The sequence below is a fragment of the Rhinolophus hipposideros genome (genome assembly GCF_964194185.1).
Source record: "Rhinolophus hipposideros genome assembly, chromosome: 20".
NCBI lineage: Eukaryota > Metazoa > Chordata > Mammalia > Chiroptera > Rhinolophidae > Rhinolophus > Rhinolophus hipposideros.
In genome coordinates, this window is record NC_138066.1 from 1,634,031 (window position 1) to 1,661,294 (window position 27,264).

General features: G+C 48.2%; 1 protein-coding gene across 4 annotated transcripts in view; it reads right to left on the reverse strand.

The window, feature by feature from the left end:
• Window positions 1-26,836, reverse strand: part of SHMT1 (serine hydroxymethyltransferase 1) — a 28,457-nt gene extending 1,621 nt beyond the window's left edge. The window contains exons 1-11 of one of the 4 annotated variants that reach the window (XM_081027376.1): window positions 26,744-26,836; window positions 14,041-14,159; window positions 12,981-13,126; window positions 9,462-9,577; window positions 8,938-9,098; window positions 5,859-5,940; window positions 5,150-5,362; window positions 3,730-3,846; window positions 2,233-2,355; window positions 719-835; window positions 3-113 (exon numbers count right to left, since the gene is read on the reverse strand). In XM_081027376.1, the coding sequence (XP_080883502.1) occupies window positions 3-113; window positions 719-835; window positions 2,233-2,355; window positions 3,730-3,846; window positions 5,150-5,362; window positions 5,859-5,940; window positions 8,938-9,098; window positions 9,462-9,577; window positions 12,981-13,126; window positions 14,041-14,136 (1,282 nt within the window). In that variant the 5' untranslated portion in view covers window positions 14,137-14,159; window positions 26,744-26,836. Of the gene's footprint in view, window positions 1-2; window positions 114-718; window positions 836-2,232; window positions 2,356-3,729; window positions 3,847-5,149; window positions 5,363-5,858; window positions 5,941-8,937; window positions 9,099-9,461; window positions 9,578-12,980; window positions 13,127-14,040; window positions 14,160-25,838; window positions 25,966-26,260; window positions 26,536-26,642 lie in introns of those variants that run through there. The other 3 variants (XM_081027374.1, XM_081027377.1, XM_081027375.1) reach the window with 3 other exon arrangements.
• Between the last annotated feature and the right edge of the window lie 428 nt (window positions 26,837-27,264).

A 27,264-nucleotide genomic window follows, 5' to 3' on the forward strand; every position in this document is an offset into this window, starting at 1 on the left:
ACCTCTGTGAATAAAGTGGGCTACTTTTTGGAACTCTTTTTCCAGAAGTCCTCGGGACGTCAGTGCTGGGGTCCCCAGTCGCAGCCCACTGGGTCGCAGTGCACTTTTGTCACCTTTAACATAAACAAACTCTGTACTTGGGCTGCACTAACTCACCACTGACCACTGTGTACTAAAAAGGGACACGTGGGCAAAAGGAATAGCCTGCTTATGCCAGCTCGATCTAGCAAGAGGGAGACAAGCCCCGTTGGCTTCCACAGTAGAGGTGGAAGCAAAGGCACAGGCAGTGGGCACGTTTTGACCATTCTACTTCAAACAGTTAAGAAAGTGGCTTTGTGGGAAAAAAAAAAGGTGGCCTTCTGTGACATGGCCTTTGCTTCTAAAAGTGAGGCTAGCATCTGTCTGGCTTTGAGAAGTGTTGCCCACGTCTTATTAACAACCCACTAAGAAATCCAGCCTGTTTTCCAAAGGCCCCTCCTCCCTCATCCAAACGCCGCCTCATGTCCAAGCACTCCACCTTCCATCTCAGTCCCCCGTCCCTGCCAGGGTGACAGGCTTGTCAAGGAGCAGCCCAGAGCAAGCCACAGCTGAGCTCCCAAACAGCATGGTCTATCTACCTCCCAAATCATTTGAGGTGTCCCCAGAGCCAATTCCCATCAGCTGTAACTCCGGCCCTCAGTGCAGAGGTGTGGAAGAGGAGACCAAGAAGGACTCTCACCTGGGCAGGTGTTCTTGTTGCAGGCAATAGAACAGGCTTCTAGCACCTTCTCAGCCCTGCCACCATCTGTGCCTTTGGAACGGAGATCCACGAGGATCAAATGGTTGTCAGAACCACCTGGAAACCAAGTTGGACATGTAGCAATGCCTTAGAAGGCTGATTCCATGCCAAGCGAAGGAATTGCTCTCCTGAGACGGGGGTGGTGGAGGAAGGGGGCTAAAGCCGGCGAGGCCAGGACGGCGTGTTCTGGGGGGTTGAATCAGGGCCTGCGAGTTTGACAGAAAGGACGGGGTAGGGTAAAAGCGCGCCTGGAGCTGAGGGGACTGCAAGCTGAGAGCACAGGGATCAGAGTGCCCGCTGCAGCGACCCGGCGTGCCAGGTGCAGGTGAAGGGCCTGGGCGCCGGGAGCCAGAGGGAGTTTGGCCTAAATCCTTGCAACGCCTGGTTCCTGGACCGGCACCACCTGGGAGCTGGGCAGAAAGGCAGACCCCACCCCGGCCTGCATTTAAGGGGTTGCCCAGCGATTTGTATGCACATCCAAGTTTGAGAAACAGTGACCTAAGGGACCTTGAGGGTCACAGTCCACACAGATTTCTGGGGCTTTCTTACTAGATGTGGAGGGTGGAGAAGAGAGCAAATAAAGGAAGTGAAGGAAAACAGAAAAGAGGTGCTAGCCCGGATTGCTGAGAAGATGGTTTGCCCCAGTCCTGCTGCTCACAAGATTTGGTGAGGAGCCCACTCCTCAGACGGGCCTGTAACCTCTAAAGGACAGTGGGCAGGGAGTGGGCACCTGCACACACAGGAGACCAGGACCCATTTTCCTGGACCTACCGCTAGCGTGCACGGCAGCCTTGTGAGAAGAATAAAGCTGCCTTTCCTCGCAATAACAAAGCACGCGCTCTGCCGGAAAAACTGTGCCATCCTAATTGTGTACCCCTGGGCGGGGCCCTCGCCGGGAAAGTCCCTCTCACCGAGGGTCACTGAGCGTCACTATCTTTGCATTAAAGCACGTACACATAGCAAACCCACGCACTCCCGGCAGGACAGCCGGTTCCACCTTGACTCTTGGTGAGTGGGGACAGGCCCAGAGGACAGCACAGGCATCGCTGCGGAGAAGGCCCTGGGCTCACATCCTGGCTCTGCCACCCACCAGCCGTGTGACCACCGGGACCTAACTTCTCTCAGGTGAGCCTCGGGTACTCCTTTCAGAAAGCTGTTCTGAGGACTTGAGGCCTCACCTGCCAGGTGACAAACAGCAGGTGATATTACCACCATCTCTGGCCTAGCCACGGAGGCAGCTGCCGTTGAGTAAGGCAGGCGGAAGCCATGGGGGGCTCATCTCCTCTGGAGGCAGTCCCGACTCGGACCCCAGCTGTAGCCGCAGCGCCAGGGCCACTGCCCTACAGCCACAGCCTGGCTGGCTTCGTGCTGTGAGGCGCTGCGAGGCTTCGTGCGAGCTTAAGGGGCAGCCTTGTGTCCCGGGCTGGCGGGGGCCGCCAGGTGTCTGGTAGTACCTGTGACGACCGTGTAGCCCAGCTCCATCAAGGTCTCAGCCAGAGCCCTGCAGTTGGCCACCACCTGGCGCTGATAGATTCTGAACTCTGGAGTCATGGCTTGCTTCAGGGCCACAGCGACACCTGGCAGGAAGAGACGATGGGTCCCGAAGAAAGGACGGGATCAAAAGACAGGCTGAGAGTCAGAAAACACCCTTGCCCCCACTCAGGCTTCCTCGCTTCTCAGTGTCACCAAAGGGGGTAGATCACATCCTCCCCCCACCACCAAATGACATATATTTTTAACCCTACAATTACCTGGCTAAACGGCCAGACCTCTTCTGTTTGAGCAACTGCTTTTGAGGTCACCTTGATCCAGGCATGGAAGTCCCATGCCAACAAGATTACCACCGGAAATTTACAGTCCCTCTTGAGCTCGATATGTGAAAACACTTCCTCAGCTGCACTAAGCGCTGACGCTTTGATGCCAAATTCTGCAGAGCTTGCAGAGTCCAGGTGCGAGGTGCAGGCCTGTTCTGCCCTGCACATCCAGACTTACCTGGCCGACACCCTGTGTTGAATCCCAAAGGCTGCTTACAGGGCACAGAAAATAGAGGAGAATGCAAAATGCATGTGGCTGAGTCCTAGCCCACAAGCTTCCAGTGTGTCTGGCAATGACTGGAAAAGGCCGCGAGTGGCTGGAGGCTGGGCCATGCCATCATCCAAGGGTTAAGAAACTGCAGAGGCTAGCTTGCAGGTACAAAGGGGGGCGTGAAGCCACCCTGGTGGACGCCCAGCCCTGCCCCATGCCTGCTGCTGCCCAGATCCTCCATTCACTGCTTCCCCCTCTCCCTGCTTGGAAACAGGAGTGCTGCTTTTCATGGAGAAGTTACACCTTCATCCTGGGCTCTTTGACCAGCTGCTTTGTTCCAAAGAAGACAGTGAAGTAACTGAGATCATCACAAATTTTCTAAGCCCTTTGTACAAACAGAGGAAGAATCGTTCACTGAATGCTTGCTGGAGGGTCATGGGATCAGACAGACCCAGGAGCTCCTGGTGCGACCCCGAGGTCGACGGCGTGCTGCTCAGACACAGGTGCCTCTGCCCCACGGGAGGTCAGCATGTCTGCGAAGAGGCAGCTCGTCCTTGCTAATCGCACTCCCTTCGCTGTGCTGTTTTCTACTTGTCAGATTCCTCCCTTGCTTCTTCAAGAGGGCTACACACAGAACCGGGGCTGATTGAGTATGCCCAGGGAGGCCAGCACTGCCTCGTGTCCCTCCCTTATACCAGTCACCACTGTTTCCGCTGTCTTCCTTGCTAGCCTCTCCTAGACAGAGAGATTCCTCTACTTTCTCCCCAGTGTGAAGTCCTGGCACACACTGTGGTGGTCAGGTGAGACGGGAGCTCAGGGCCACGGGATGAGCAAAAGCGGGGAGCCCCCAGGCGGACGGCATGGGGGCCCCCCTGGGTAAAGGAGCTCCCTCCAAAGGCTCGCAGTTGGGTTTGGTGATATTTTACCAGCAATGGCGTGGTTGTGGGGACCTCCCTGCAGGCCTGGGAACACAGCAGAGTTGATGAGCGACTCCAGGTTGTACAGAATCTCTTTGCCGGTTTTGGGATCCACGCTGCGTACTCCTGGATGAAAGAAAACATCAGATAGGCTTTCCCGTTTTCTCCCTGCCTGGGCTCAAACCCAGACTAGCCATGGGGGCACTAAGCTCAAGCCTGGCCCGTACTCCTGCTGGGCAGCGAGGGCGGTTGCTTCCAGAGGAGGGCGGACCACCCTTTCAGATGAAAGGAAAAGATGAACATTTTCCCTCCACTGAGATTGTAACAACAAGCATGCCTTGGGCATATTTCCTTAAAGTACCAGGGAGCCGTCTTCCACGGTGATGAGGTGGAGGAAGACAAGACTCATGTGGGAATAGGGTTCCTTTCAGAGAAAAAGTTAGTAGTCAGTAATAACTGCTGTCTCCACAGAGCTTCTTCCGAGCCAGAACTGCTCTAAGCACTTTACCTAAACTCATTCATTAATCCTCACAACAGCAATCCAAACGCACTGGTACTGTTAAGATCACTATGGAGTTAAGAAAATGAGGCACAGAGAGGTTGCACAATTAGCCCAACATCACACAGCAAGTACGGGGCCGACCAGGAGGCGCTGCAGCTGGCTGGGTCAAACAAATCACACCAACATCCCGGGGGAAAAACAAATGTCTTCCAGGCAGGCGGGAACGGCCACCTGCCTCAGAAACGTTAAAACACAACTGAAGAAGGACCTCAGGAGTGTGGACGCTTCGAGTAGGCACACGGCGTGTGCAGCCTGGCCAGGGCCTGGGAAAGCCGGTCAGCAGAGGCGGCTTTCTCTGCCGATGCCAGGTTCGCGCTCCAGGTCCCAAGGGCTGAGTGATGGCCTGGTCGCTGCTCTGGCTTTCTCTGTAATGGGGGCTGCGGAACTCGGGGAGCACCTCCCGTGGGCTCTAAGCATCCCACTACGAGAACGAGAAAGTCCTTACTAAAATGACAAAGTGGGGGCCAGGATTTACACATCAGCGTCTCACGGTTTAATCACTGTGGGTCTTTTTCCAGGAGACACACCTAGACTACAATAACTTCACCAAAACCCTGCTACACTGTGAGGTCTCCTGGCAGCCCCGGCCGGACACGCACATCTTCCTTTCACTCAACACCGACCTCGAGAAAAGGATGAGTTGAGCCAAGGGGTGCTAGCACCCAGAACAATACTTCTACTTTCCCAGGACCTGGCTAGCTATGTATGCTCAGGGCTTTCTTTGAGATCCCCCGTGGAACTCTTTAAGGGACCCTAATATCTTCAAGGGATCCCAGCTCAGTTTTCCCCCGCTTCCTAAGCCGAACGCAACCCCCCCCCCCAGAAGGGCAGACCCAGCAGCGCCCGGACCCCACGCTCAGAGCACACCTTTCCTGAAGAAGATCATGCCGGCTCGGCAGCCTCGCAGCGTTTTGTGGGTGGTGGTGGATACCACGTGGCAGTGTTCGAAGGGTGAGGGCACCACGCCCGCCGCCACCAGCCCACTGATGTGCGCCATGTCAGCCATGAGATACGCCCCATTGTCATCGGCAATCTTCCGCAGTCGAGCATAGTCCAGGTTTCGGGAGTAGCAGCTGGTTCCTAAGATGGCCAAGGTGACACCGTAGAGTCAGAGATACCCACGGCCAGCTGAGAGTCGGCTCCAAAGTGGCCTCTGGATATGCATATTTGAAAGCTTAGAGATTTCTCCTTCTAAAATCTGAGAGCAGAAATGAAGAATGTTCTCGAAGAACCTCTTTGTGCCAAAGGCAACCACTCTGATCTCTGCCTGTTCAATGTCATGGTGGTTGGGGTGGCCCCCGACTGTTCTCTCCGCCCCCAATCAGTCAGGGATAATTTCTAGATGCTTCTCTGAGAACAACCCCAGATCTTATTCTACCTAGTAGAATTACTCTACCTAATGGTGGCAAACGTGGACATTGGTCCTGAAAGAGAAGAATATACTTAGACCCAAGAAGCTCAGCCATCCAAGGCAGAAGCTAGCAGGGAGCAAGGGCAAGCTGGGGAGCTGCCCCTTCTTCACTTTGTAAGAGGCCTGGAATCGGCTAATGCAGTTGCTGTCTGCCCAGCCCCTCACCTGCGATAATCAGCTTCGGGTGGAAGAGGCGGGCGTTCTCCTCCAGTTGGTCGTAGTTGATGTAGCCAGTCTCCGGGTTCACCTGTGGAGTGTCACGGAGACAGCGGGCTCGAGCTGCGCCCGCCAGCCTGCCCTCCCGCCCAAACTGGCGCCAGTTGTCAAGGACAAGATGATTTTCTGCACCTGCCCACAGCTGTTAGCTCCCCTCTGCCGTGACAACCAGGAAGGTGTCCCAGGCCAGGATATAGTGTTGGAAACCAAAACTCAATTACAGTCATATATATAAGCAGCAAAATATAGAAAATGGAATTTTAATAATTATAGCATTACTTTCAAAAGCCATAAAGGCTCTAACAAAAGATGTAGAAGACCTCTACACAAAACATTGAGAGAAAATGAAAAACACTTAAGCAGTTACACTAACGAAGGCAGTGTGTGCTTGTGGACGGACAAGCTGACAGAGCAGGAGAGCCAGCACACAGGACCCCTAGGGACGGGTGGTCATCTGATCGATGACAGCGGTGGCACTGCAGGGAAAGTTTCATCTTCCAGTAAATGGCACTAGGTCAACTAAATATCCACATGGAAAACCGTCACCCAGACGCCTCCCTCCACCACACACAGAAATCAATTCCATTGTGGATCCATCTACACGTAAAGAAACTTCTTTTCTTTTGTAGCAACACATTTCTTACTAACTTCAGTTTATTCAAGTTGTGTTAAAGCATTTCTGCTAAATGTAAGTAAAAATAATCAAAGGGAGTTACTGGAGGAAAGGTTTAGGGGTGTGGGGCATGGGAGCCCTCTAGGGAGGAGGTGGTGAGAAACGTCCTGTGCTGAAGCCCCCAGCTCCCAGACCTGACTGGCCTCTGCTGCCCACCGGGTGCCTCCCTGCCCAGCCTTTCTGGCCCCTGCCCTCCGTGGGACTTCTTCCATCTTCCGGTAACATCCCCACACAGAGCTAGGATTTCCTCTCTCTGGAGAAACAGCACCATGAACTCTGCTGCTCGCCCTCCGCTGGTTCTAAGCACCCCTAAGAGGGGAGGCTGCTTCCTTCCTGGCCAAATAAAAAAAGCGCTTTCAATTCAACATAATTACAGAAGCTCATGTGCAAGCTTATGGGAACTGAGACATCATCTGGAAAGACAGGCTGAAGGACAATGTGTGGTTTTAAGTATGTAGCTGATTCTTTCTCAGTCACCTGAACTCAGCAAAGAAACTGTTATCTTAATGAAAAATCAACAGCTGATCCCATGGTGAAAAAATGGACATAATTCTAAAAAAAAAAATTTTTAAAGACATAATTACCCAAAAAATCTGTTGCTGCTCTCTCCCTCCGCATTTTGCTTATGAAACTTGTGGGATTTTTTTTTATAAGTTTTTTGCTTTTTTTAATCTTGAAAATTCAACGATATAGTAGCGCCTGGGAGAATTCATAGGCATGTGTGAGAAACTGTGCCGGGGCCAGAGGGGTGCAGAGGCCCTGGTCAGGAAGGAAGCAGCCTCTCCTCTTTGGGGCGCTTAGAACCAGCGGAGGGCGAGCGGCAGAGAGTTCACGTTGCTGTTTCTCCAGGGAGAGGAAATCCTAGCTCTGTGTGGGGATGTTACCGGAAGGTGGGAGAAGTCCCACGGAGGGCAGGGGCCAGAAAGGCTGGGCATGGCGGCAGCTCGGTGGGCAGCTGAGGGGCTGCTGCTGGAGGCCAGTCAGGGCTCTGTCTCCCTCCCTGCCCGTAAAGGCTGGTGCCCACAGCAGTCCCTCCATTGGCTGAGCTGTGCCTCCTGCTGCCCATACTGGCCAGGGTCCCAGTTCCCACCATTCTGCACCGCCCGCAGGCCCACCGCTGCGTGGGCCTTCCTACTGTGCCCACAGGGCTGCAGCCTGCACAGTGGTGTCAAGCAGGGGGTGGCTGGCGGGGACAGGATGCAGTTCCGGGCTTGCTAATGCCTGGAAGACACTTCAGTAACAGCAGACATTGGGCTAAAAAGCATGAGGCTCCCCGAGACTTCATCTAATGTCAGAAAACAATTCGGTGATTACTCTGCCACCATTCTGTCCATGGTGAAAGAAACTGTAGTAACTGGCTTGTGTTCTAAGTGCAAAGACAGAAAACACTGCTACTACGGCTGTTTGAAAAATCCAGCTTCAAGGTCAGCGCTGACCAAGGCAGATACCTGTGACTGGAAGTACAAAGGTGTTCCATGAAAAGCAATGCACTGTCATTTGCACAAAAAGTATATGTGTAATCACCAGAACTGAGACAAAGGCTAATAATAAATGAAAACAGCAAACAATGCAGGATATGCGACAATGACTACAGAATGCCAAGAGAGCACTGGCTTGATTTTCTCAAAGGAATCAAACTATGTGTCTGATATTCAACCCAGCACAGTGATGCATGGCTCCCTTTGCTCGTGGTAGGACATGTGAAACGAGGAGTGGCCCAGGTGACAGTAAACACCACGGGATGGTTCCTGGATACGAGAAAGAATCACCACGTGCACAGTCTACACCAAAAGAAGTGTGCAAGGTACCTCTTCTTCACCCATTGCTCTAATCATCCTTATAGATAAGTCACTATGCCCCCCATGAGCTCATGAATCTCACATGAATCTTTTTAACCAAACTGTTTATGACAAGGGTGCCCACAAATGCGTGCTGGTCCCACGATGGGCACATGGGCTGCTGACGGGACTGTGGAGGGCTGAGCAGGTGCTGGTGGTGCTGGCATCAGCGCTGGATGCAGGGATTCAGCTGTTGTCACGCGGCTGCGGCCATGGTAGGCCTGGTTGCTAGGAGCCGTCGTCCCAGCTGTCGCTGCCCCTAGTTCTGGAGCAGCCAGCACCCCTGCTGCAGCTGGGACCTCCTCCAGCCTCCTCCACCCTCCTCCCTGTTCCTCACCTCAGCCCCTTGGTCTCCGTTCCAACTGTCCCCGGCCTGCCCTGTAAGCCTGAGGAGTCCCCAGGCAGGGAAATGACAGATGGTGAAAGGGGGGGGACTTCCTCTAGTGCCACGTGAACAACATTTATTTCTGTAGGTGTAGCCAAGCACTGGAGCTATGGAGAAAAGAGGCACTCTTACCTTATAGGGCATAGATTCAAAAAAGATGGATGTAGCCGAAATTTTCTTCTTGTCTGTCATGAAGCCATGGGTCAGATGGCCTCCGTCGGGCAGGTCCAGACCCATGATACGCCCGTGGGGCTCCACCAGGGCGGTGTACACTGCGAAGTTGGCAGGGGAGCCTGGACCGGACAGGCCAGAGGAGACCTCATTGCTTCTGTCCATGAGGCACCAAGCAGGACCGCGAGCTTGGGCACTAAGCCATCAACCAGATGTGGCCAGAACAGGCCTGGCCACCGTTATGCATTCCCCCAACCCCCAGGGTATCCCCTGCACCAGTCGCCTTGGGGGGAAGGGAAGGGGTTGTTCAGAGGTAGGGCACTGCTGAGGCGAGCACAACTGAGAGCCAAGGGCGATGGGAAAACACACACCTGGACGGTTTAGCTATTTGTAACTTTTGTTAGGGGTCGTCCTTTTTTAGGGCCCTTCTCTGTGAATGTCAGCCCCAGGAGACGGCTCCAGGCCTGTCTGGAAGTGGGCATTACCTGAATATGGCTGGACGTTGACCCCCCAGCACTGGGGGTCCAGATCATAGACCTGCAGCGCTCGTTTCTGACAGAGGATCTCCAGCTCATCGACAAACTCAGTCCCGCCATAATACCTGTGGTAAGGAAAGCAGGAGATTTAGGCCAAAACCTCTGTGCTTAGTACAGAGGCCAAAGAGCTCGGGGGTGGCACAGAAGAACAGAAGTAGAGACCTGGTGAGAACCCAGCACCACTCATCTTCCATCAGTGCCAAGCTGTGTTACATTAAGCAAGTGTCTCCTCATCTATAAGGACATTCTGACATAAGCGACATGGATAAACCTTGAGGACATCAGCATTATGCTAAGTGAAATAAGCCATTTACAACTGTATGATTCCCCTTACGTAAGGTACCGTGTTTCCCCGAAAATAAGACTGGGTCTTATATTAAGTTTTGCTCCAAAAGACGCATTAGGGCTTATTTTCAGAGGATGTCTTATTTTTTCATGTACAACATCTACATTTATTCAAATACAGTCATGTCATCTACTTCTAGAACATCATCATAATGTACTAAATACGTCCATCTGGCTGACAATCTTAACGAGGGCTTATTTTCGGGGAAACACGGTACCTGGAATAGTAAGATTCATGGAGACAGAATGTGGAATGGTGGTTACCAGGGGCTCGGGAGGGAGAGGGAGAGACTTACTGGGTTTTTTTCATACTTCTAATAAAAAATTTTTTTGTTTAATAATTACGTTTAATATCAAAATTGATCATATATTTGTTTTTTACTATCTGTATACATACTAATAATCATAGTAACTCAATCCAGAAGAAATTTTTAAACACTTAGGCCTTGTAATCAAAAAAACCTTAGAAATTGTAAATGAAATTTACATGTATATTTTTTATTATAGTAAAAACACGTAGCCTAAAATTTACCATCTTATTAACCATTTTTAAGTGTCCAGTTCAATGGTGTTACGTACCTCACATTGACAAGTGCACTCACACTGTCGTGCTCCAGATCTCTAGAACTTTTCCGTCTTTCCAAACTGAATCTCTGTACCCAACAAACAACTCCCGTCTCCTCCCCCCGAGCCCCTCGTAACCACCATTCCACTTTCCAGCTCTATGATTTTGACTACTCTACATACCTCATGTAAGTGGAATCACATAGTATTTGTCTTTTTGTGACTGATTTGTTTCATTTAGCATCATGTCCTCAAGGTTCATCCTTGCTGTAGCATGTCACAGGATTTCCTTCTTTTATAGGGCTAAGGGACCTTCTGTTGTACGGATACATACGGATACACCACATTTTGCTCGTCCATTCATCTATCAGTGGACACTCGGGTTGCTCTCACCTGTTGGCTATTGTGAATAATGCTGCTATGAACACGGTGTACAAATAATCTGTCTGACTCCCTGTTCTGAAATCTGTTGGCTATATACCCAGAAGTGGAATTGCTAGGTCACATGGTAATTATATTTTCACTGTTTTGAGGAACGTCCATACTGTTTTCCACAGTGGCTGCACCATTTCACATTCCTACCAACAGTAGGGGTTGCACAGGGGTCACAGTTTTTCCATATCCTCACCAACACTTGCTTTCTGGTTTTTTCTTTTTTACTGTAGCCATTCTAATGGGTGTGAGGTGATAACTCATTTTGGTTTTAATTTGCAGTTCCTTAATTATTAGTGATGTTGAGCACCTTTTCATGTGCTTGTTGGCTGGAGTTATGATTTAATGGGTACAGACCTTTGTTTCTAAAAAACGAAAAAATTCTGGAGATGGATGGTGGTGATGGTTGTACCATATTGTGAATGTACTTAAGGTCACTGAACTGTACATTTAAAATGGTTAAAATGATAAACTTTATGTTATGCATATTTACCACAATAAAGAGGGGGATGAGAGGTTTTTACTCACAACACTTCTGATGCCAAATGTGTGGGGTTTTTTTCTCCTCACACCACCCAATTCTGACACCAATCAATTGTCCTACAATTAAATTCAATTCTGACCTGACTCTCCAGAGTTGGCATCACACCCCTCAGGTTACGTGCTCAGTGCCATAGGACGCCCTCTCTTCAGAGGCCAGTCACAAGTGCTGGGTTCCAAGGTTACCCCACTTCTGTCTGACAAACACAGGATTCCCACAACACTCCCTCAGGTGTGAAAATTCACTAGAATGACTCACAGAGCTCAGGAAAGTACTTTACTTACTATTACTGGTTTACCATAGAGGATACAACTCAGAAACAGCCAAATGGAAGAGGCGCATGGGGCAAGGTGTAGGGAAAAGGTTCGGAGCTTCCATGCTCTCTCCAGAGTGCCACGCTTCCAGCACCTCGACTGTTCACCAACTGGGAGCTCTCCAAACCTCACGGTTTAGGGTTAATGGAGGTTTTATTATGAGGTGTCATTGACCACGGATTAACTCGTCTCCAGCCCCCCAATCGTGCCTTGCTTGTTCTAGCCACCAGCCCCCAACATGAAGCTACCTAGGGATCCACCGAGAGCCACCTCTTTAATACAAACCCAGGTATGCTCGAAAGGGCTCATTGTGACTAATAAAAGACATTCCTATCACCATAGATGTGAAGGGTTTTAGGAGGTCAAGTGAAAGAAACCAGGGACAAAGACCAGATATTTATTTTTTTATCCTATCAGTTTGAAAATGTCTGGATTTGAGTCCTAGCTCAGCTACTTGTGTGTAAATTTGAGAAGTCCCTGAATTTTAGTGAGGCTCAGCTCCTCATCTTTAAAATGTGGAACGTAGCCCCACTTTCCCTATAGGGCTACCACGAGGATCGAATGAGAGGTTAGCTGTGAAAACACCCAATAAACTCTTCCAAGCACAACACAAAAGTTAAGTCATTCACAGCAGGAGAAAGATAATGCCCTTCAACAGAGAGCTTCCAGGTATCTCAGGATAGAATGCCAGTTCAACTCCAAGGTGACCCTTCTTGCTCTGTGTTCTCTAGGACATAAACGTACACATGTGAAAAAAAACATATGTCAGATTCTGCAGTCATCACCTTTGGTTGATGATGACTGTAAAAAACAAAAATGAGTATAACTTCTCATGGTTCTCAGGGTGAAAGAGTCGACCGAAATCGTTGCATATGTAAACCCAACATTCCTATTGCAGAAACGGTTGCCGGGGCAACAGATTCCGTTTTCCCGTCCAGGTGACTCCTGATACAGATCTGATTACTCCCATAGCAACAGCCTCCTTCCATGGCATCGGAGCACTTGGTGACTTTTTTCTAGAGGCTTGCTGACAGTCCAGCAGCTCCACATTCCTTATGGACTAGCCTGTTATTCTAGAAAGCGTCCAAAGGGACTGTTAATGTGACCCTGAGTGTACCTGCTCCTAAATCACAGGTGCTATCTGTCACACACTGGGCATTGGAAGAGTGTCAGAGCAGGAGCGGAACAGACATCCCCACGTGGTTTGGATTCTATCCTGATTCAGGACCTCCCATCACTATTCAGAAGCAGGCCTTGACAACACTCACATACCTCTGGCCTGGGTACCCCTCAGAGTACTTGTTATTTAAGCAAGAGCCTAGGGCCTCCAAAACTGCCCGGCTGGCGAAATTCTCGGAGGCGATCAGCTCCAATCCAACCCTCTGCCGGTTACTCTCCTTCTTAATGATGTTGTAAACCTGATGAGAAGAAAGCAGACGCTAGACATTTGGGCCTTTCACTGGAACATTTTGCTCTGATCAAAGCAGTAACTCAGGAAAGAGAAGGGCCACTAGTATACAGCTGTGCTGTGCCCTCAGAAGCCAACCATAACTCAAATAAGCAAACTCAGAAGACTCCCACAGCTCTTAAGGAATAGAGGAAATCTTCCTCAAACATTTTAGCATCTGGGAAGGAATTAATAGAAGACAACGACTTAAGGAAAACGACATAATTAAAGAGAAAATGAGCTTTAAAATAAGTATCTCACCTAATTTTTAATTCTACACCATCTTGTTATTTTTATCCCTACATTTCACCAAGCTTTCCCCTCCCTGAACCTTATTCCTTGCTTCTCTTCCTTAAGATCAAAGATGCTTAGTAAGTAGACCAGAGGTTGCCGAGGGTTGGGGAGTCTGGCAGGGCCTGGGGTAGCGGCTAATGGGTTTGAGGTTTCCTTTGGGGAGGATAAAAATACTCTAAACTTGACTGAAAACACTAAAAACCAATGAATTGTGCACTTTAAATACATGATTTGTATGGTTAGTGAATGATACCTCACGTATAAAGCTGCCGTAAAGATACATAAAGAAAAGACGCTTCTCAGTGTCCAGATGTACTCCTCTGAACTGTAAGGGTTAGCACTCAGCGACTCGTCCCCCTCCCCTTTCCTCCAGAGCAGACAGCACAGTGCTCTCTCGGTACTTTGTAGAAATTCTGAAATATTTAAAATTTACCCTGGAAGGCCTTTTGGCACTCTGTCAGCCACTGTCTCTTAAATCCGCACTCTTATACTAATTGCAAGGCTGTTCCGAATAAAGTTCATTTATGATTCTAACTAGAGTAAGCAAGAGACTCCAGTTTAAGAAGACCTATGAAGACCCACACCCCTCACCTCAATGTCGCTGTCTTTCAGGGGCTGCGCCATCATTTTCTCATGAGAGGGCCACAGGTTGGCATCCTTGTGAGACCCGCTGACTGGAGTCGCCATTGCACCACTGCTTCAAAAGTTGCCTGAAAGAGGAAGAACTTCCAACATTAAATTTAGTCAAAGCTCATTTGCAACCTCTTAGTTCTGTGAGTTGCTAAAGTACTGACATTATATTTTTAGCATTTCCCTCAGAACGGCTTGGTAAACACGAAGAAATTCTTCTGCAAAACCACTGTGTGGAACTTCTGGGTCCTTTCCGAACTAGGATGTCAGCTTGTTATCCCGTTAGTAACATCAACTACCCGGTTGCCTTTGAAGCCTGACTCAGCAGACAGAAAGCCCTGTGCAGCGTCCTCCCAAGTAACCTTTTCCTGGTTATGGCTTTTCTCCCCCAAACTTCCTTGAAGGCAAAGCCTATGTTCTTTTAATTTTTTTGAAACCACAGAATCCAGCATGGCCATACACGAAGTAATATTTGCCAAATGACTGAACAAATGAATTGCTGAATTAAGTGTTATTTTTTCCATTTTTCAAGTAATAAAAATGAGGCTCAGCGAAGTAAAGCATCTTAACCCATAGTTGCACAGCAAGTTGGCCATGAAGGTCAGACTGGAACTCCAAATCCCATGCTCTAGGTACTCCTTAGGGTTCCTGTAGAAACTGCCAGTTAAAGCACTCCCCTGCCTCAAAACAAATCCCACTGTAAGAATTACAAGGTCAGTTTCTCCAAAGAGGACACACAAATGGCCAATAAGACGTATGAAAAACTGCTCAACATCACTAATCATCAGAGAAATGCAAATAAAAACCACAATGAGATATCACCTCACCCCAGTCAGAATGGCTATCATCAACAAGACAAACAGCAACAAGTGTTGGAGAGGCTGTGGAGAGAAAGGAACCCTCATGCACTGTTGGTGGGAATGCAGACAGGTGCAGCCACTATGGAAAGCAGTGTGGAGATTCCTCAAGAAATTACGAATAGAATTACCATATGACCCAGCAATCCCTCCCCTGGGTATCTACCCAAAAAATCTGAAAACATTTATACATAAAGACACGTGTGCTCCAATGTCCATTGCAGCTTTGTTTACGGTGGCCAAGACATGGAAACAATCAAAATGTCCTTTGATAGATGAATGGATAAAGAAGTTGTGGTATATATACACCATGGAATACTATTCAGGCGTTAAGGAAAGATGATATAGGAACATTTGTGACATGGATGGATCTTGAGAGTATAATGCTAAGTGAAATAAGTCAGACAGAAAAAGCAGAGAACCCTATGATTTCACTGATATGTGGTATATAAACCAAAAACAACAAAAGAACAAGACAAACAAATGAGAAACAAAAACTCATAGACACAGACAGACAATAGTTTAGTGGTTACCAGAGGGTAAGGGGGGTGGGGGTGGGAGATGAGGGTAAAGGGGATCAAATATATGGTGATGGAAGGAGAACTGACTCTGGGTGGTGAACACACAATGGGATTTATAGATGATGTAATACAGAATTATACACCTGAAATCTATGTAATTTCACTAACAATTGTCATCCCAATAAATTTAAAAACAAAGAATTACAAGGTCAGATTTGTGTCTATATTTTTCATCAGAAAATTACATCCCATTAAAATCCTGGAAAATCCTTCACATGTTTCTACTAAGAACCAGAGTTTGTGATCAGTGGCATGTCCCATGGTGGAAAGTTTAAACACTTACAGGAACTAATTTCCCTTAGTCAACAGTTGGCAACTTTTCAATACTTTCCCATTAATTTGGTACATTTTCAGCTAAAATTCATTCATTCGACAACTATTTATTGAGGCCCTTCTCTGTGCCGGCCATGGCATTGCTGCAGGAAATGCAGCGGTGACCGTAACAGACTGTGGCCTGCCTTCCCGGGACTTCGCTCACAGGGAAGACGAGCAGCAAACAAACAAGTGCGCTAAATGCACAAGGACAAAATGAGGAAAGTGATGAGACGGGGGATTGTAACGGTGGCACTAAATCTTCTATTTTGAGATTTAGATCTCTGGCATAATTCAACTTAACAAGTGTAATTTAGCTTGGGACTTTTAAAAAGGTTTTTTCTCTTTCCTTGGCCTCCTTTCTGCCAGATCCTTAATGATTGTTTACTATACGTTTACAAACCATATTTCCCCGAAAATAACACCTGGACAGACCATCAGATCTAATGCGTCTTTTGGAGCAAAAATTAATATAAGACCTGGTATTATATTATATTATACCCAGTCTTATATTAAAATAAGACCAGGTCTTATATTATTTTTTGTTCCAAAAGACGCATTAGATCTGATGGTCCAGCTAGGCTAGGTTTTCTTTTCAGGGAAACACGGTATGCAGACCAGTTTCAGTGGTTCTGTTTACTTCCACCCAGTGCTGGCCTGAGACTTGGGAGAGGTTTTGCAACCTATGGGATCCACTCCAGGCTCCAACTTAAACCTACAGAGCATGTGCAAAGGCTGTTATGGCAAGTTTAACTGCTTCCCCACCCCAACGGGCAAAGCTGAACTCAATAGAAAATTCCACGACAGGCCAAAGCAATTTACATCCTGGTTAGAAAATATAAAACTTCAGACGAACCAATTCTCGACGTAGTAGTTTCCAGCAGACTCTGCCCAGCCGATCCTTCTCTTACTTTAATACATCTTCCTACTGTATTTCTATCTCCCTCATGAATTCTTCCGCAACCCACAAGCAAGCAGCCATGACATTTGGTGGCCCGTATGGGGACTGGCTGTCTCCTGTCCCCACCAGGGTTCTTCTCCGGTGGCTCTACCCCCTCCGAGACCTACTCTGCAACATGGCGCAGCTGGCAGTGGCAGCTCATCCAGGGCGAACCCACACACACTAGTAGGTCTCCTTCCTCTCCCTTTCACGAGTCTCTCTCGGATGCCCCATGCGTTCGGCGGGAACTGACGGTTCCTGGAGGGGGCTGCTCTCCAGTGGAATGGAAAGCCCGCCTGTTCTCCAAAGGGGACTCCCAAGGCTGAGTGGTGTGAGACTCCCATTTCTCTCTCACTCCCTATCTCCTACTGTCGCCTTTTATCCGATCTTTCCAGTAAGCACCTCCAGTGACTCCTCAGAATGTCAGTCGGTAAGTGGATAGATACACCTGGGGACGACCATGGGGCGCGGGGCCAGGTCCACCACCCACGACTTTAGTACTGCAGGGGACGCGCTAGTAGCCAACGGTCAGTCAGTTTCTCTGGTTCACTCCCTCTTGGGTGCGCGGTAAAGCACCAGTTAAGTCCATCACCGAGTTGGAGGAACCCTTCGGAGATTGGGGGGGCAGGGTGGCGGGCAATGCCCCTTGAGCTCCTGCCCAGCTATCACAAACTACTGGTCCCTCATTCATGGGACGTTTCCCCTCTATTTCCCAAGACTCTCCTCTCTGATGACTTCTTAAGAATTGGACAAAATTCGACCTGTCTTCTCTAATAGTTTTTTTCTGTAATGGTCCCTCATTCATGGGAGGTTTCCCCTCTATTTCCCAAGACTCTCCTCTCTGCTGACTTCTTAAGAATTGGACAAAATTCGACCTGTCTTCTCTAATAGTTTTTTTCTGTAATGGTGCTTGGCCACAATATAAGCTACTGTGTTTCCCTGAAAATAAGACCTAGACAGACCATCAGCTCTAATGCGTCTTTTGAAGCAAAAATTAATATAAGACCCGCCTTATTTTACTATAAGACCGGGTCTTTAATATAATATAATATAATACAATATAATATAATATAACATAATACCAGGACTTACATTAATTTTTGCTCCAAAAGACGCATTAGAGCTGATGGCCTGGCTAGGTCTTATTTTCGGGGAAACACAGTAGATAATCAGGAAGTCTGGCCAGCCAACAGAACTCTTAACTTTAACACCATGCAACTAGACCTCTTCCTCCTGTGGCTACAAAAATGGTCCGAGGCCCCCTATGAACATGCCTTAATGGCCCTAAGTCAAGATCCGGACCGCCAGAAACAATGCGGCATGTGCTTGGCTAAGTTTCCTCACTCTACCTCCCCCGACCTCCTTGATGGTCCTCTCTTATCCTGTGCCCCCCATGGTGGAGACAGTCTCTGGACTTTCCTCCTGCCCAGGCTTCAGCAACCCCCCTTCCTCTCCCTCCCATTCTTCTGCCCCATCCCTTTCCCTGTCTCCTGTGACCCCTCCTCCTTACTCCACTGGTCCAGTTCTAAGTCCTGCAGGGACCACCCACAATGCGACTCATTATAAGGGAGACTGCCTTTGGCCAGGAGTCCGCCATCCTCCCACGTGCTGGCATTCTGGCATTACTTTTAAAATAAATTCATGTTATCTCTGTTACCAAATTTGTCAAGAAAATAGCTTGGACAATTAACTTTAAAATCTCATAGAGTTAAGAACTAATAAGAAGTAACTCAAATAAGGTTTTAAATGAAACTTTTCAGTATTAATTATATAATGTGGATGCTTGGATGTGATTTCTCAGCATCTGTTGGTAACTTAAGACTTTAGTTTGCTAAGTTGTGTTAAATGGTAACAATGAAATGCTGACATAATTAGATACGTCTGAGTTCATCTATTTCTGGCTTCTTGTCACAGGAACATTAAAAGATAAATTGAGATGTTAGTAAATATATCTTATATTTTATTATAAAAGCCTATGTTTCTGAAGGTTGCAAAATATATTCCTGGATTTGCCAATGGAAGTGCTAATTGCTTGCTTTGGATTGGCAGTAAAAATTAAGGTTCTGAAGGTTATGGATTCTAACTAATATGAAAAAAAATTATGTTTTTTCAAGGAAGGTATAAGGTATGGACATTCATTTTTGAGGGAACTGAAAGCAAGTAGTTTGTCCTAAAGATGGTTATTTCTGAATGAGTGAGAAGAGACAAACTAAGAGGGACTGGGAAAGTTGTAGAAGGTTTGTAAAAAGTCTTGAGAGAATTTTACGTATAGTTAAGCTACATAAATATGATTAAGTAAATTTGAGTATCAAAAGTAAGCCAGTAGTTTTTTCTCTCTCTCTGCTAAACAGGACAAATTTCTTAGACTATTGGTCTGCTACTAATATTATAAAATAGTTTTCTGTCTAAAAAGCAAAGATTTTATGTGTCATCAGAATAATTTTCTGTTTTATATTGTCCTAATCAGTTCCTTGGTTAGTAAAGTAAATCTTCACAATAGTAAGAACTAAGTTTTGCTAATAATTGTGTAAGCTTCTGTATTCTAGGACTACATGTGCCCATCTCATGTCAGATATAAGCCAGAGTAAGGAACGATTTAAGTGTTTTTACTATAAACCTAGATAATTTTAGAGTAAATTCATTAAGTTTGGTCGGTTTTCCCTAACCTGGCAAGATAGTATACTAATTCTGACCCATTGTTGCATCTTAATGAAAAGGCACAGACCTTACAGAAGGCCAGGAAATTTGTTTAAATGTCTGTAACAACCGAGACAGAGAAGATGAGGAAAGAAAGAACTAGAGAGACCAGACGAGGCCAGAGATAGGCCAGACGTTTTGGTGCAGTTAATAGACAAGCCAAAGCCACCTCAGAGCACCCTGGAACCCCAGAAGAGACACACCAGGTAAAGGAGCCTGCTTTGGATATAGAAGCCCAGACCATTGCAGTAAGGAGTGTCCTAATCCTCCAGAGCAGTTGTTCCCCTTGTGCAAAATAAAAGGGCACTGGAGGAAGGATTGTCCCCTGCTCTGAAGGGACTTGGGACCAACGCCTTCCCCACAAACGGCTGTGATTAATTAACGGGCCTGAAGTTCCAAGCAGCTCCCAAGCTGTTCTTATCACAGGGGCACCACTGCAGGTGACCCTTGACGTAGCACGTAAGCCTGTTAATTAGCCATTTATTCTGTCTCTATCTCAACTGCTCACTCTGGACCTATTTTCTCTGAAACCTGCTCAGTTGTAAAGGTCAATAGAGGCCCCTTGAAAACGACCGGGGGAAAGCTTGGTCAGGAGACCTCTAAGCCCCAGCTCTAATTGCTGCCCATTGCTTTATGCTTGTAGATTCTGACCTCAATTCTCTTATTTCCTATATTATTAACTTGAGAGGTTCAGCGGGCTCTCAGGAAATATAGGGACCGGCACCTCCCCCAGGCCAACCTCTCTACACATCGCAGCCCCCTGAAGTCAGGACCAAGTATTGTTAGAAGCCTAGAGGGGGAAAGGGTCCTTGACAGTCCAGTTAATTCCTAAATAGAAGAGACCTTATGCAGTTCTCCCGAGCACCCCAACTGCTGCCGAGCTGCAGAAAGTCAGCAGCTGGGTCCCCTTCCCTCCAATCAAACCTGTTTCATTTAAGTTTCCACAGGCCTCTCCCAGAAGGAAGACTACTGCTTCTGCTCCTGTGAGCCAGCTGAAGACCTAAAGCGCCTCTACAAACAAGGTAGTCACTCTCCCTTGTTAAAGACTGATAAGTGCTAATAACTAACCTCTGACTCCTGGAGCTGCTCTTTATTACTATTGTTCTCTTAAGAGCTCTTGTTTTCCTCTTGCACCCTACCTGGGACCCCCTTTTCACTCTTAGGGATCCCAGTTGTGGTCTCTTCTCTCACCTTTTCCAGTTCCCCTCATTATTTTTAGGTTACTTCTATTTGGATTATACCTCTTTAACCTGCTGGTTACACTGGTCTCTTTCAGAATCGAGTCCATTATATGGCACATGGTTCTCAGCCCCTCCCTGCAGATGGCCCTGGAGTGGCCTTTGGCCCTAGAGATCAGAGCTCCAACGCCCAGTTTGGAGCCCCCAACTCAATCCAGTTTCTAGATACAGCCGTCTGGATTTTCTGGGGCCCGGTCATTCCACCTTCTTTGCCCACCAATCTCGTAGGTGGGACAACTCTACGCCCCTGCCCAGCTCTGAAACAGAAGATGGACCCTCGCCCCAATTTCCAAAGATTTTTCATTGCTGAGCAGAGATGGGAGAAATGATGAGACGAGATTATAACGACACTAAATCTTCTATTTTGAGATTGGAACCTCTGATTTAACAAGTGTAATTTAGCTTGGGACTTTTAAAAAGTTTTTTTCTCTTTTCTTGGCCTCCTTTCTGCCAAACCTTAATGACTGTTTACTATAGATTTGCGGTGCAGACCAGTTTCAGTGGTTCTGTTTACTTCCACCCAGTGCTGGCCTGAGACTTATGAGAGGTTTTGCATTCTATGGGATCCACTCCAGGCTCCAACTTAAATCTACAGAGCATGTGCAAAGGCTGTTATGACAAGTTTAACTGCTTCCCCCACCCCGACGGGCAAAGCTGAACTCAATAGAAAATTCACTATAGGCGGAAGCAATTTACGTCCTGGTTAGAAAATGTAAAACTTCAGATGAAACTAAGACTCGACATAGTAGTTTCCAGCAGACTGCCCAGCCGACCCTTCTCTTCCTTAAATAAGTCTTCCTTCTTTATTTCTACCTGCCTCGTGAATTCTTTCACAACTCGCCTGTGAGCGGCCATGACAACAAGTGCTGCTAAGGACCAGCGCTGGGGGGCTGGGGCAAGCAGGGCTCACTCGAGACCACTGGGCCGCGGCGTATCTGAGGAGAGGACCTCTGTGCTGAGAAAGACCCAACCATGAGGAGAGAGCCCATTTCCCAAGAGTCCTATGAAATAATAAGAAATACGTACTGGTCTCTACTCCTAAAACCCTTGTGATTTCCTAAGTGATAAGAGGACTAGGAATTAGCCCGTGGTTGCATAACAAGTTGGCCATGAAGGTCAGACTTGAAACTCTAAATCACATGCTCTAGTAAGAGAACTAGCATCTCTTGTTCAACGAGGTGACTCTGGGTGGCTCCTGGGTGGGGGCTGCTCACCAGGAGACCAAGCCATGATGAGAAGCTGGAATTGTCAGCTCCAGCCCCCACTTCTCCACAGACAGGGGAGGGCCTGGAAATGGAGTTAATGACCGATCGTACCGATGTGAGGAAGCCTCCGTGAAATCCCAACAGCACGGGGTTCGGAGAGCTTCCAGGTCGGTGAGCACAACCACGAACCAGGAGGGTGACACACCCCAACGCCACGGGGACAGAAGCCCCTGAGCTCGGGACCCTCCCCAGATGGTACCCCGTGTATCTCTTCATCTGGCTGTCCATCTGTGTCCTTTATCACAGCCTCTGGTAATAGTAGGTATTTCCCTGAATTCCCGGAGCTGCTCTAGCAAATTAATGGAACCCAAGGAGGAGGTCATGGGAACCTCTGATTTGTAGCTGAGTCGGACAGAAGTTGTGGGTAACCTGGGGACCTATTACTTGTGATTGGCATCTGAAGTGGGGGACGGTCATGTGGGGCTACAGTTAGTATCAGAATTAAATAGAATTGTAGGGCACCCCGCTGGTGTCACAGAACTGCTGGCGTGTGGGAACCCCCGCACACTTGGTGTCAGAAGTATGAGTGTGGCAGTGATGTAAGAGGAAAGGGAAACACAGCAGGAAGGTTGTAGTTTCTACTATACAAATACGCAGTATCATTTGCTAGACAGATAGACCCATTCAATAAAATAGTCTAACGGTCCCAAACCACAGTGATCGTGCTTAAATTCTGGCAGAGCTACTACTGAGAAGAAACTACCAATAACCTTTAACCAGGAGATGCCTCACTAGAGCTTTCAAAGCACCCATTATTTTACCCTAAGCACAACATGATTAGAAATGCAGCCATGCCTGCAAAACGCAAAGCAAAGGTGAGGCACTTGTACTTGAATGCAATGGACACGGGTGGTAACAGCAGTGTCACCTTGCCAAGGTCAGGCAGGGAGCCTGGCATGTGGCCAGCCACATCCCCATTCCCATCAGAGGTGGAGGGAGAGACGTGTAACTGGTTTGGGCACTATGCCCGTGGCTTCTCCACACTGATCTCTACACTCCAGCACGGCCAGTGCATCCCATGGACCTCTGCCTGGGCCAACTCTCACGCCCTCAGCAGGGGCGAGCCCATAAAAAAACCTGCAGAGGCAAAATGGGCTTCCTGGTCCTAGGATCTCAAAGAGAAAAGCTTTTTTAAAATATTGACTCATCAAGGTTAAAAAGGATTTGAAGGTGGCCAGCAACACAGCAACCAACAAATAACTAATGTCCATTTGGAACCTTTCTTCTCTAAGGACAGGCAGACAGATGGACAGGTCACCCCGGGAAAGGCATTCGGTTCCAATCTGCTCAGCAACAAGAAGAATCTGTCTCCATCTGTGGTCTCACTCATTTCACTTCAGCTAACAACCTACTGCCCTTTGCCCTCCTTGCAAATCTTTTCCTTGGTTCTGAGTCACAGTCACTTCTTAACCCCGGGGAGCGAGTATGCAGTGTGGCGTCTCCCCCTCCTGAGGCCAGCACCCTGCTCTCACCATCCACCCACTTGAAGGAGTTTTCTCTCCTGCACCCTGTTACCACTCAGGATCAGGTCATCCCCCAAAGGGAGGACTTAATCTTTCCCTCATTAAATCCACACCCTCCTGGAGTCCAAATTAAACTTTTTTTTTTTTTAACCATTTTTGTTTTAACCAGGAAGAAGTTTGAATTCTTCATTCAGAGTTCAAGATTCTTTGTCTTGTTTCAATTAAATCAATTATATCTATTACAGATGTAATCTATCATATCTAGTAAATCAATTTAATCTATCATATCTCCAGGCATTCTGAAATACAGGAAGAAAGCCAAAGATCCTGAGTGTGATGGTCAATTTACGTGTCAGCTTAACGGGACTTAGGGAAGCCGGACAGCTGGTAAAACAAGAAAGACCAAGATCCTGAGACTGCACTCTTTAAGGTGCAGAGAGAGCGTCACCATGTTTAGTTAATACTACATTTACGGAAGTCACACTTCGCATCTCTTCTTAAGGACTGGAGGTTGCCTGAAAAACAATATATCTTTAACTTCTCTCACTTTTTAAAACATTGTAATAAAACATACACAAAACTTATCATTTTGACTATTTTTAAGTGCACAATTCGGTGGCATTAAACACGTTCACATTGTTGTGCAAACCATCCCCACCATCCAGCTCCAGAACTTTTTCATCTTCCCAAAATGAAACTCTGTCCCCGTTAAACAACTCTCCATCCCTCTCTCCCCCAGCCCATGGGGGCAACTGTTCTGCTTTCTAGCCCTACGAATTTTATTATGTCAGGTACCGCACGTAAATGAAATCACACAATATTTGTCCTTTTGTATCTGGCTTATGTCTCTAGCATAATGTCTTCAAAGTTCATCCATGTTGTAGCACGTGTCAGAATTTCCATCCTTTTTAAGGCTGGATACCATTCCACTAGATGTATATGCCACATCTTACTTACCCCGTCATCCATTGCTGACGTTGCGCTGCCTCCACCTTGGGCTATTGTGAGTAATGCTGCTATGAACATGGGTGTACAAACATCTAGTCCCTGCTTTCGATTCTTTGGGGTATATGCCCAGAAGTAGAATTGCTGGATCATATAGTTATTCTACGTTTGATATAATCACATAGTAATTCTATGTTTAACTGAAAATAAGCCTTTGATATTTACAAGCTCTACTCCACTATCAGCCTACATTGAATGCCTTCATTCCTCCAGTAAATATTTATTGAGCAACTCCTATGTCCCAGGCACTGAACTAGGAACTAAGACTATTAGGGCCAACAAGACAGAGGTCCTGCTCTTATGAAAAACAGACTATAAACAGGCAAACAAGAAATACACAAGATAATGTCAGGCAATGATGATTGCTATGAGGGCAATACACAAGGGGGGCGCTCTTCAGATGGGGCCTGGATTGTGCCTGAGCTGGGAGCTAAACAGTAGAAAGGAGCCAAGCTTATGAGATCTGGGGTAGGAGAGAACAAACAGCAGGGAGAGCAAACACAAAGTGCAAAGACCCTGACACTGAAAGTTCAATTTGTCAAGGGTCAGAAATCACACCTCTGTGACTAAGCCTGGGGACTAAAGCACAGGCACAGGAGATGAGACTCACGGGCCGAGGGTCAGAGCAGGGCTGGGAGAATAGATTTTCACCTTGACAGTACATATTTTACAAGTTTCAAACTGTGTTCTAGAAACCTCGGTCTTGGGCTGCATCTCAATCCATCTGGGAAATCGATGCTCCCGTTTCTCAACCGTGCAGGTCACACCTGGGGAAACAGCGCTGGGGCTCAGCACAGAGCCCGCCTGCTGGGTTCCAAGCCCACTCTCCACTTTCTAATAAGCAACCCCAATTACCAACACCTCTATGTGTCAGTCCCCTCAATGTAACATAAGGACGATGACAATTCTGAAGCTGGGTATAAGAATTAAATGAGGTACCAGACAAAAAACGCTCAGAACAGTGCCAGGCAGAATAGTACTCCAAAATTATCCGGTACGATCGTTACTAAAGAATCAGATAACCTTAGGGCCATCTTTGTTACCACTCAGTAACCCGTGCTGAGCACCTCAGGGGAACACACTCACTGGAGCCTTAACAGCCATTACAGTGTTGGATAGCTCTGTTGGGGAAATGTCACTCATCTGTGGCATGACCCTCACCTCAACCCCAGGAAAGTGAATTCACTCTCCAAGGTCACCACCCTCCCCATACCTCCAAAATCTTCCCTGGGCTTTTGTCACACAAGTGCAACCAGCCAGGGGTCTGCTGAGGAAACTACCCTGTTGAATGCCTGTCTTACACACAGATTTTGTGATCTCTACTGTGGAGGAAACTGAGGCTCAGAGAACTAACTGGTCTAAGGTCCTATAATAAGAGTCAGAATCTGAACTACGGCTTACCTCTAGTTCCGAAGTCCTTCTTCATGACACTGTTCTAAATAAAAGCACAATTACCCACTTCCATTGCATGTTCCCTAAAAGGGTGTTTCCAGTGCAGCAGCTGCCTGATTGATTGCACAAGTTTGTGCTGGCCTGAACCGATCGAGGTTCTCTTAACTTCCAGGACCTCAAAGCACAGGGCACTGGGCCAAGAACCCTACAGTGCAACATTTGTCTCCCAGAACAGGGGGTGACAGATTGCAGACAACAGGCGCAACCCCTCCCCGCAGCCTATCCCGGGCAGGCATCTGGTCGTATACTCTAAAAGGCGTAGCGACCACATCCGCAGCCCATGCTTCAGAGAGCCTCGGTTCAATTCCGGGTGTTGCCGTTTTGCTCGCTGCACGGTCGCGCCTAAGGCAGCTCTTGTCTCCCAGCCTCACCTTCCTCATCTGTAAAATGGGCTCCCTGATAGCACACGCCTTGCAGCTTTATCGTGAGGATACTGTAGCGAGGTGAAGAGCGGCACTTAAAATGCTCCGCGATAAAAGTGCTCAGTAGACAGCGGCGACCTGTATCAGCACTAAGCCTCCGCAGCTGTGTTACGGGGAGGCCATCACCCCCGCCGCACCGATCTGTGTGCAGGAAGCGGCCGCTCCCGGCTCGCCGCCGTCCGACCCTCACCCCAGCCACCAAGGTGCTCAACTTCTCCCGCTTCTCAGAGCCCGGGTGGGGGTGGGGAGTACGGCCCGAAGGCGCTGACACCCACGCGCCCCGCGCGCGCCGCTGGCCCCGAGGCCCCGGGACCCGAAGCCGCCCACCTACCGAAACGGGGTCCCGAGCACCAGCCTAGAGACACCTCTGCCCCACGATGCCGCCCGCGCCACCAGACTCGGAGATCTGTCCACCCGCGCCCCGCCGCGCACCCGCCACGTGACCGCCGCGCTAGCCTCGAACAGTGAATTTGCCGCTCGGAGGCTGGCGTTTCACTCGTACCCGGCGGGCGCCGCCCTGGGCCTGGCCCCGCCTCTGGAGGCGCCCAATCAGAGGGCGCCAGCGCCATTGGCTGCCGCGGAGCGGTGGGCGTGTCTTGGCCCGGTGCCTGGGAGGCCCGCGCAAGGGGCTGCTCACCGAGGCCCGAGGACCGCGGCGCGGGCGCGTTTGGCCGCACCCGGGGTAGCGGAGGCGGGGACTTGTGGCAAGACCGCTGAGCGCTGGGATTGGCGGTGAATTTTGTGGCTTATATTTAACTTGTGCATTGTCCTACTTACAGTTTAGCGCAGTGGTCATTTAGAGAGGACAAACGTGGGTTCGAACTTCGAAACTATTATTCTGCATATGTGGAATCTTATCCCAGTGACTTAACTTTTTTGAGTTTCATGTTTCTCATCTTTGAATTGGAGATAATTATAACTGCCTGGCACGGCTGTCTGAAGGATTAGCAGAC